Source organism: Chrysochloris asiatica, unplaced genomic scaffold, assembly GCF_000296735.1.
Source record: "Chrysochloris asiatica unplaced genomic scaffold, ChrAsi1.0 scaffold00082, whole genome shotgun sequence".
Taxonomy (NCBI): Eukaryota; Metazoa; Chordata; class Mammalia; order Afrosoricida; family Chrysochloridae; genus Chrysochloris; species Chrysochloris asiatica.
In genome coordinates this window covers 3,832,655-3,843,310 of record NW_006408600.1, presented here as the reverse complement: position 1 = coordinate 3,843,310, position 10,656 = coordinate 3,832,655, and the positions used below count along the sequence as shown (strand labels likewise).

Here is a 10,656-nt window from a genome sequence, read left to right as displayed (position 1 = left end):
TTCCTTAGGATTTTCAGTGGCTGGCTTATCAGAAGGAGGTTGCCAGACCTTTATTCCAAGGCCCCTCTGGATGGACTCAAGTCACAACACCAACCTTGCAGGTAATAGCTAAGCGGATGTAGTGGTATAGGCTATGCACGGTCGGTTCAAGCCTCAAGGTTGGCAGTTCAACCTCCCCTGCCAACAGCACTTAACAACAATAATTTGATCCACCCAAGGACCTCAGTTTTTAAACTTGTTTGTTTTGTTTTGTTTGTTAGGTACCATTGAGTTGGCTCTGACTCATAGTGATCCTATACACAACAGAACAAAATAGTGCTGGGTTCTGTGTCATGAATTGTGTTTGAGCCCACCATTGCAGACACTGTACCAAGCCATCTCATGATATATCCTTTCCAGGGACTGATCTCTACTGAAAACATGTCCAAAGTACATGAGACAAAGTCTTGCCACTCTTGCTTCTAAGGAGCTTTGTGACTGTACTTCTTCCAAGATAGACTCTTCACCCACAATGGACTGTGAACCATAAGGTCAGCAGTTCAAGCCCACCAGCACTCCTCAGTGAGAAGAAAACAGTTAAGCAACTGCTCTACAATTCACTCTCTTCCATTACTATGGATTATTAACCTCTTAGAAAGAAAGAAGTTGACTAAATGTGTTTACATATTTAGTTGTAAACATGTAAATGAAAAATCTACCGGAAAACACATTAATAGTATAATAGAAGGTTTTTTAGAGAACGTTTTCATAAGAATGTGCCTAATCTGTCTACTCCTCGGAAACCTTATACAGACAGGGCAGCTATGAGAAAGAACCTACTAGACAGCACTTAATAGCAATGACCATCATTCAAGTGCATAGATTCTTCTCAGATCTTCATTGTCCATCTTTCATATGCGTATGAGCTCAGTGAAAATACCAAGTCTTGAGTCAGGTACACCTTACTCCTCAAAGTGACATCTTTGCTTTTTAACACTTGGGGAAAATCTTGTGCAGCAGATTTGCCCAATGTAATATATCAGATGATTTATTGATTTATTGACTATTGCCTCCATAAACATTGATTATGGATCCAAGTAAAATGAAATCCTAGAAAACTGAAATCTTTTCTCCATTTATCATGATGGTGTTTATTGGTCCAGTTGTGAGGATTTTCGTTCTCTACAATGAGTTGTAATCCATACAGAAGCCTGTATTCTTTGATCTTCATCAGCAAGTGCTACAAGTCCTCTTCTCTTTCAGCAAGCAAGGTTGTGTCCTCTTCATATCACAGGTTTTTAATGAGCTTTCCTCCAATCCTGATGCTGCTTTCTTTTTCATAGTATCCAGTTTCTCAGATTATTTGCTCAACATACAGACTGAATAACATGGTGAAAGGATCTGTTTCCTGATTTTTAACTACTTAATATCCCTGTCTTCTGTTTGAGCATAGACCTGTTGGTCTATGCACAGGTTCCACATGAGCACAATTAAGTGTTCTGAAATTCCCAGTCTTCACAATGCTATCCATAGCAAATTTTACTTCTATGTGATATTAGGGGGATTGTTTGATAATTTGATAATTTCCACATTTTGTTGTGCCCTTTCTTTGGAATGTTGTGCCCTTTCTATGATTGCCTTTCCGTTGGTTGACCATCTTGGCAGGTACTAGAGATCTATGCATCAGTTTGTTGAAACATTTCAATTGTTATTCTGCTGTTTCCTGGAGACATGTTTTTCACTACTGTCTTCTGTGCCGCTTGGACTACTTTTAAAATTAATACTCTTAAATTAAATGAACTATAATCAATAACAATGAGTGCCTTAAAACGTGCCTGTGATGTAATGTAGCTGCTCCTCTTTATATCTGACCAGGCGGTTTATCATTCCTGTGTATCCCTACTATTTGCAAAGGACATGGATCACTAAAGGGACTACATGGAAGAGTCTGTACAGAGTTCAGTAAGAAATAAAAGATATGTGTTTGAATTAATAGAGTTACAAGTCAAAGATAATATTGAAGCTGACCCTTAAATATATTGTTGTTGTTAAGTGCTGTCAAATTGGTTCTGACACATAGCTACCCTGTGTAGGGTTTCTGAGGAGTTGCTGGTGGTTTTGAACTGCCGACCCTGCGGTTCATACCAAACTTGTGGCCCAATGTTCATCTTACAATGCCAAATCAGTATTACACCCTTAAAGACAGGCAGGATGAAAGGAAGCAGGAATGAGAAGTAATGATTCTTTAAATAGAACAACATGAGATAAGGTCGGACATCTAAGGGCTACTGGTTACTCACGTTGTAGAATATAGGGTATCTTGATGGGATAAGCAGAGCTCCTTGGTGTTGCAAATGGTTAACATCATCTGCTAACCAAAGGTTGGCAGTTTGAGTCTACCCAGAGGCATCTCAGAAGAAAGATTTGATAGTAAATCAGCCATTGTTACCTCCAAAAAAGACAGTTAAACTCTGATACACATGGGGTCTCCATGATTTGGAGATGATTTGGCAGCAACTAGTTTTTTTCTTGAAAGGAATGAGTAGGAAATAATGCTTGTAAGGAGGGATCAGGGAAGCCTGGAATCTCAGGATGTTTGGACTTTTATAGGGAATGGGAATGAAAATAATTTAAAATAAAAGTGTAATGATTGGTCTAAATTATACCTTTACCTCAGTTAAAGAGTATCTCCTTGTCTGATTTAACAATCATGGTGGTGATGGTGGTTATATGCCGTGGAGTCAGTTCTGACTCATAGCTACCCTGTAGAGGGTTTCCGAGGCTGTAAATCTTTACGGGAGCAGAAAACCTCATCTTTCTCCCACGGAACAACTGGTGGTTCAATCTGCTGACTTTGTGGTTCGCAGCTTGATTGTAACCACTATGCTACCAGAGCTCCTTTCATACAGTAGTGAAAAATGTGCTGACTACTTTGTGTATTAACGATGTAACAAGTAGAATGCTGAGGTGCCAGAGTAACACTGGCTGTGACGGTTTTGTCAGTGAATGTGTCAACTTGGCTGGGTCATGATTCTCAGTAGTGTGGCAATTATGTAATGATATCATTTGGAGATCACAAAAAATCCTGCATTTGGTTATCTGATGTGGTTATCCTTCATTTTCGAGTAACACCAAATTTTGCATAACAACCTTGCCTTTGGCACCTAAGAGTGTGAGGAGTGTGGGTACCAAGTTATAACAAAATCTGTGCGCAAACAGCTAATCATTTAACAATAAGTTCAAGTTACTGGGGATAAAAAAGTTCTACATTATTGCAGATGTTTTAGATCAAACAATGATTTCCTGAAAAAGTATAGTATGTTCAAGCACTGATACATATTTATATTTGAAAAGAGAGTCTAGAGCAGTTCATCTCCTGATTTATAAGATTAAATAAAATAAAAGGAATTATGGGTCAAGGTGAACTTTTCACAAGTTTTAAATGTAGAGAGAAACATTAATTTTTTTTAAGTAGAATGCTATGTTTTTCTTAAGAATTAGAATGGTGACCTAGGCTGGACAGAAGGAAGACCATAGGGAAAAAAAGAATACAAAGATTTTGTTGTTGTTGTTTTTGTTAAGTGTTGTCAAGTTGGTGAAGAGGTAGCAAAAGACAAGAGAAGTGACATTGCTTTTCAAATCATGTTGGTTTTATTGCAGAAGTGACTTGCAGAAGTGACTGTTATGGGGAAGTGACAAGGGGTAACAGCGTTCATACAAGCATTTATAATATATGATGTGGCTGCTTCTGTGCGCCATTAAGTCAGTTCTGACTCATAGCAACCTTGTATAGGGTTTCTGAGGCTGTAAATATTTATGGGAGCAGAAAGCCTTATTTTTCTCCTGCACAGTAGCTGGTAGATTTGAACTGCTGACCTTGTAGTTAGCAGCCCAACACGGAACCCACTAGCTACCAAGGCTACTTATAATATGTTTTTGTCAAGTGCAGTCAATTGGGGTCTGACTCATGGCGACCTACTGTAAGTATAGGGTTTCCAGGTGGGTTTTGAACTGCTGGTGGGTTTTGAACCGCTGATCTTTTGTTTAGCAGTCTAGTGCTTATTCTACAGTGCCACACCAGAAGTCCATAATATTATATAATACATATCCTATAAATATAATATGGAGTCCTGGTGTGGTGCTGTAGGATAAGCACTGGTCTGCTAACCACAGGTAGTATAAAGAGAAGAGGATATAGAGTTAAGTAGGTCTGAATTTGAATACTGGCTATGTGAGTTCAGTGTGGGGGTGGGCAGGGTAATGTATTTGAATTAACACAGTGTAGCATTCCAAACCAAAGATAACATTTGACTACCTTATAATTCATTCCTTCCCTGTATAAATTTAGAATAGCAAATATTTACCTCATGTGTGAGGATTAGAAAGAGCATAGGAAAGTACCTGGCAAATATTCAACAAATGATGGTTCTTCAGTAGAAATCTAGCATTAAGATGCTGCAAGGAGGTCCTGGGTAGTGCAAGCCTTTAAATCCCATCCCAAGGCACCTCTGAAGAAAGGTCTGGCAGTCTGTTCCAGGAAGGTCACAGCTTTGAAAACCTTATTGTTTTAGTTATCTGTTGTTGTTAAGTTCAGTCAAGTAAGTTTCCAACTCCTTGGGACCCTGTGTGTTTGTGGGTTAATGCGCTGGACTGCAAAGTTGGTTGAACCACAAGATCAGAGGTTCAAGCTCACCAGCTGCTCTTCGGAAACCCTATGCAGGGCTACTGTGGGTTGGAATCGACTCAATGGCACTTAACAACAACCTAATACCACAAGTGATGGCTTGAGCAACCAGAAATTGATTCTCCCGTAGTTTAGGAGTCTAGAAGCCCAATTCCAGAGTGATAGCTCTGGAAAAGCCTTTTGTCTTTTTCCAGCAACTGGAGGCCCAGCAATCCTGAGCTCTCCATATGTCTTGGAGAGCTCTGAGGATCTAGGAGCTTTCTTTGTGAGGATCTAGGAGCTTCACAGTACAGGGACCACAGGTACAAAGGACACACTCAATTATTGGTTGTCTTTCCTGGTAACATTAGGTTTCCCTACTCTGCTGGGTAGTGTAGTGGTTACGAATCGGGCTGCGAGCCACAAGGTCAGCAGTTCGAAACTACCAGCGGTTCCGTGGGAGAAAGATGAGGCTGTCTGCTCCCGTAAAGATTTACAGCCTCGGAAACCCTGTGTAGGGTCACTATGAGTCGGAACCGACTCCATGGCACATAACAACAACAACAACTCTGCTGGGAGTCCTAGTGTGGCGCTGTGGGCTAATGCATCAGACTGCAAAGTCATTTGAACTGCTAGGTTGGTGGTTCAAGCTCATCATCTGCTCCCTGGAAACCCTCTACAGGGTCAGAATCCACTCAACGACACTTAACAACAGCAACAACTCTTCTGATTTCCCTCTCCTTTTATCTCTTGTAAGGTAAAGTGTTGCATCCTCTTCTTGGTTTATTACATTAGATCACATCATGGGAATTATCACTAACTACCAAAGCACTGAGAACCATGGCCCAGTCAACCTGACAAATATCTTGGGGGAATACAGTTCAATTTGTGACATCGATGGAAAACAGTTCTATTCAACAGCGATGGATGTTTTTGTTTGTTTGGTGTGCTTAGTTAGCACTGTGAGTCTGTGTTTTTAATTATTTAAAACAAAACTTCTGAGACAGAGGGAACCTTGAGTATTGGGGTTGTTGTTAAGTGCCGTCGAGTCTGTTCCGACCCATAGCGACCCTGGACAGGGTTTCCGAGGCTGTAAATCTTTAGGGGAGCAGACTGCCTCATCTTTCTCCCATGGAGCGGCTGGTAGTTTCGAACTGCGGAGTGCCTCCTAAATAGACTGGTGAATAGTAAAAGCCCATCAAAATTGAACTTCTTGCTGAGGTGGAATGTAGAGGCATCCTAATACATAAGCCTCATTCTCTTCCTTTTCCTGCTGTGTATGGCTTAGAAAGGAGTCCTGTTGACAGGGTAGTTAGCCACTAACCAAAAGGTCATGACGTAAATATTCTTAAACTCACTTCTGTAGCTATTACATTGGGATCGGTCACAATATTTCCCTATTCCCCATTATCCCTAGCTCTGAGTATAGGTTTGTCAGGAAAGCTGTGGCTCTAAGTTATTGCCCGGAAGATGTTTCTGTGCTCCACCCACCCACCCCAAACCAACCCCCACCATAGACATTTCACAGGCTACTGAGCTGCAGAAAGCTGAGACGGCCAACTTTGGATTTTGGGATTCCCAGGACATCAGGTCAGACAACTGAGAAGTCCACCCAGGGGTAAATTCCACAGATGGTTTCTACTCTCTCTGGGTCCAGTGCTTTGGACATCTGGTTTAATCAGTGTGCACACTAACTAAGCTCCGAAAACAGCTGGGCACGTTGCTCAGAGTCCAGCAACCGTGGCCAGGCGTTTTTAGAAACTTATGCTGCAAATGCCAGCTCCAACAGATGTGCAGCGTCTGCGAACGGATAAAGCTACTAGTTTGCGTATTTTGGGTCACATCTGCATTTTTGCGTGTTCTCATTTCCAGATACGTTCTAAAAATCGTATTTCTCCGGAGAAAGGAGGTGTAGAGTGGCAACTGTACCCAGTATCCTCGGATTCTTCACAAAGAGTAAGAGGAAACTTGGAAAATCCATATTTAGCATTAAAATAAAATAACTGCCTGCAAAGATCCCTTAGAAACTTTGTCTAGCGTATATTGGGCGTGGCCACCTCTCTTTAAACACTCCCAAGCGCACAAACTGCGGCCACGCCTCCCCGTTGGAGACGTAAAACGTGCGTCCGGACGCGCGGGGGGGGGGAACGGGACGGAGCGGCGGTGGTGGCGGCGGCGGCCTGCGCACGCGCTCTGTTGCATCAGCCGCTTGGTCATAGCTGGCGGCTGAAACCTGGATGAAGGCTGTGTCGGTACGGCGTGTTTCGCACCGGGTCTGGGCAGCGCGTTCCGAATCTAAGAAATAAAGGGCTATTAGAGTAAGTGCTCCCCTCGGCCTCTAAAGTTAGATTATTTCCTTCCCGCCTGGCAAGTGCAGGTCGGAAGCGGACCCCGCCCCCTCTCTCTTCCCCTGTCCCTGTCCTGGTGGGAATCGGCTCTTACTCGGGTGGTGAGCTTCTGTGGAGGTCATGAAGCTCGTGAGGAAGGACATTGAGAAGGACAACGCGGGCCAGGTGACCCTGGTCCCCGAGGAGCCCGAGGACATGTGGCACACATACAATCTAGTGCAGGTGGGCGACAGCCTGCGCGCCTCCACCATCCGCAAGGTGCAGACCGAGTCCTCCACGGGCAGCGTGGGCAGCAACCGGGTCCGCACGACCCTCACCCTCTGCGTGGAGGCCATCGATTTTGACTCTCAAGCTTGCCAGCTGCGGGTCAAGGGGACCAACATCCAAGAGAATGAGTATGTCAAGATGGGGGCTTACCACACCATCGAACTCGAACCCAACCGCCAGTTCACGTTGGCCAAGAAGCAGTGGGACAGTGTGGTTCTGGAGCGCATCGAGCAGGCCTGCGACCCAGCTTGGAGCGCTGATGTGGCGGCTGTGGTCATGCAGGAAGGCCTCGCCCACATCTGCTTAGTCACTCCCAGCATGACCCTCACTCGGGCTAAGGTGGAGGTGAACATCCCTAGGAAGCGGAAGGGCAACTGCTCCCAGCATGACCGCGCCTTGGAGCGCTTCTATGAACAGGTAGTCCAGGCCATCCAGCGCCACATACACTTCGATGTTGTAAAGTGCATCCTGGTAGCGAGCCCAGGCTTCGTGAGGGAACAGTTCTGCGACTACATGTTTCAGCAAGCAGTGAAGACTGACAACAAATTGCTGCTGGAAAACCGGTCCAAATTCCTTCAGGTAAAACTGTTTTACCAGGGATTATTAAGATTGGGCAGAGGGATTGGTATACCTCCTGCTAAAGTTTTTATAGGAGGCTGGTGTGGTGCTGTAGGACAGGCACTGGACTGCTTACTGAAAGGTCTGTGGTTCAAACCCACTAGTTGCTCCTTGGAAACCTTATACAGGGTCGCTATGAGTCTGAATTGACTCGATGGCACTTAAACAACCAGGTTTTATACGTAAAAAGTAAAGGGGGAAAATGCTTTTACTTGGCTGGGATTGCAATTGTAAATGAGTTCATTCACTGGGGTAAATCTAACACAGTTTTGTTTGAAAGAGAAGTGTTAATACCAGCAAATGTAGAGAGTAACCTTTGCTGAGATTCTTACATGTTTAAAGCCTTATTAGCACTTTTGGTCTTAGGTCCTTGTAGGCTGATGACTGGGTGCCTTAAGAGATTCTTTGTCTGACTTTTATCTTTGTGATTCTAGGTACATGCCTCCTCTGGACACAAATACTCTCTGAAAGAGGCCCTTTGTGACCCTACAGTAGCTAGCCGCCTTTCAGACACTAAAGCTGCTGCAGAAGTCAAAGCCTTGGATGACTTCTATAAAATGCTACAGCATGAACCTGACCGAGCTTTTTATGGACTCAAGCAGGTGGAGAAGGCCAATGAGGCCATGGCAATTGACACCTTGCTCATCAGCGATGAGCTCTTCAGGCACCAGGACGTAGCCACGCGGAGCCGATATGTGAGGCTGGTGGACAGTGTGAAAGAGAATGCAGGCACAGTTAGGATATTCTCCAGTCTTCACGTATCTGGGGAACAGCTCAGCCAATTGACTGGAGTAGCTGCCATTCTCCGCTTCCCTGTTCCTGAACTCTCTGACCAAGAAGATGATTCCAGTTCTGAAGAAGATTAATGATTGGATTTAGAATTGAGACAGCAGTACACCTGCCTCTTTGCTTGGCTGCTACTATGTTTACAAGGTTACTTCAGCAACCATGTGAAACAAAACTGCAAGAGTAACTGCTTACTGATTCTTGCAGGGTTTTCTGATGTGTTTGATCACACTAGGTCACAACCACAGTTTTTGATTGGTGGGAGGTTTATTCAAACTAAAAAATAAACTAAGAAAGATATCTCCATGGTATTACATTTTGTTAATTGGAATAATTTTATATAGGAATGATCATTTACAGTAGTTAGGAAAGTTCTGTGTGTCTAATAACAATACCTATGTATTGTTTGGGATATAGCTTACAACCCCATGCTGTATAATTTGAAATAATTTTCCATAGGGAAAACTTTTACCTCATTATCCTCAGTTTACATTATGTTTTAACTTTGCCTGGTATTCTTGCACTACATTTAATGATCCTTTTTGCCCCTACCTCTCTATGTACTCCATTTCTTCTTCCAGTTAAATTGATTTTCTATTTTAAACGATAGTCAAACAAATGAGACTTTACTTGAAGACATTTAAAATGAGATTGTTCCTAAGAGGTTTGTGAAACCAATCATGCTAAAAGTAAACTATTGTTGTTAGCATTAATCCCATTTGCTGTAGAGGACCACTCAGTTAGTTATTCCTTCGATCCTGGATGTTTGATGTTTCTGAGATTCTCAAGATAACCTAGTTGAGGCCCCTTTATTTTTAAAATGAGACCTGATATATGACTTGTTAGTCATATGATTGGGCAAAGCTGAAAAAGCCCCTAATCCAAACCCTACTGAAATACATTTTTGGAAGGTGGGGGAATTTGTGAAAATCAATGCTTAATCTTTGTATATGGCATTAGTCTTTGTACTCCTGCATTCTTAATAGACTTTCATCATCTGCTTTCTTGGGGTTGAGAAAAGCTGTTCTGGAAGTCTGTGTAATAGCCAGTCATTGGTATGTGGCAGTTGACTTGCATGCCAGGAAAGCAAAACAAACCAAATGAAACCCACTGCCATCAAGTCAGCCTCACCTCATGGCAGTGTCCTGTGGTAAGAGTAGAACTGTGTTGTAGCGTTTTCTTGGCTGTAATCTTTATGTGCTGGACCACAAGGTCGGCTTGAAACATAAGGTTGGCAGTTCAAATCCACCAGCCACTCCTGAAACCCTATACAAGGTCACTATGAGTTGGAACCGACTCAGTGGCGCCTAAGTTGGGGCATGCTGTTAGTACGTGGACCACACTTATGGATGAAGTCCTGGTTCACGTCTCCATTTTGGATGCATATAGCAAGTTCCTGTGAACATTAAAAAAAAAAGCAGTAGTTCTCGGGGTGGTGAAGGGTTAGTCTGAGGTCCAGTTTGGACCTTGAATTTTTAAAAGTTCCTGAGATAAAGCTAACAGTGTAGCGTTGTAGGATAAGCACTGGACTGCTAAACGACGAGGTTCAAACTCACCAGCTTCTCAGAAACACTACTTAGGAGTGGTAATTGACCCTGTAGCACTTCCAAGGAGCAGCTGGTAGATTTGAATTGCTGACCTTTCTGTTCAAACAAACCCTGTGGTCTAGTGCTTATCCTAGAGCACCACACCAGGACTCCCTCCAAAAGCTTTGAAACTCACTTACAGTGTGTGGCTCTGGAAGATACGCACTGGACTGCTAGTCACAACGTCAGTGGTTTGAGCCCACCAGTGACTGCAGGAGTCATGAAAGGAATTTTCTCCCTTTGCTAGTAAATCTCTCACTGGCATGTCAAACATAAAGAGAAAACTATGTTAAGTTTGAATGCCTTTTAAGAGAGTTGTTGTTAAGTGCCATCGAGTCGGTTCCGACCCATAGCGACCCTGTACAGGGTTTCCGAGGGTGTAAATCTTTACGGGAGTAGAAAGCCTCAT

At 43.2% G+C, this 10,656-nt stretch overlaps 1 protein-coding gene across 1 annotated transcript; it reads left to right on the top strand.

Moving 5' to 3' along the window:
• The first annotated feature begins 6,956 nt into the window (after positions 1 to 6,956).
• PELO (pelota homolog (Drosophila)) lies at positions 6,957 to 8,967 on the top strand. Its single transcript, XM_006865743.1, has 2 exons — positions 6,957 to 7,836; positions 8,310 to 8,967. The coding sequence occupies exons 1-2, from the start codon at positions 7,111 to 7,113 to the stop codon at positions 8,739 to 8,741; spliced, it is 1,158 nt and encodes a 385-aa protein (XP_006865805.1). The 5' UTR covers positions 6,957 to 7,110; the 3' UTR covers positions 8,742 to 8,967.
• Positions 8,968 to 10,656: the final 1,689 nt, after the last annotated feature.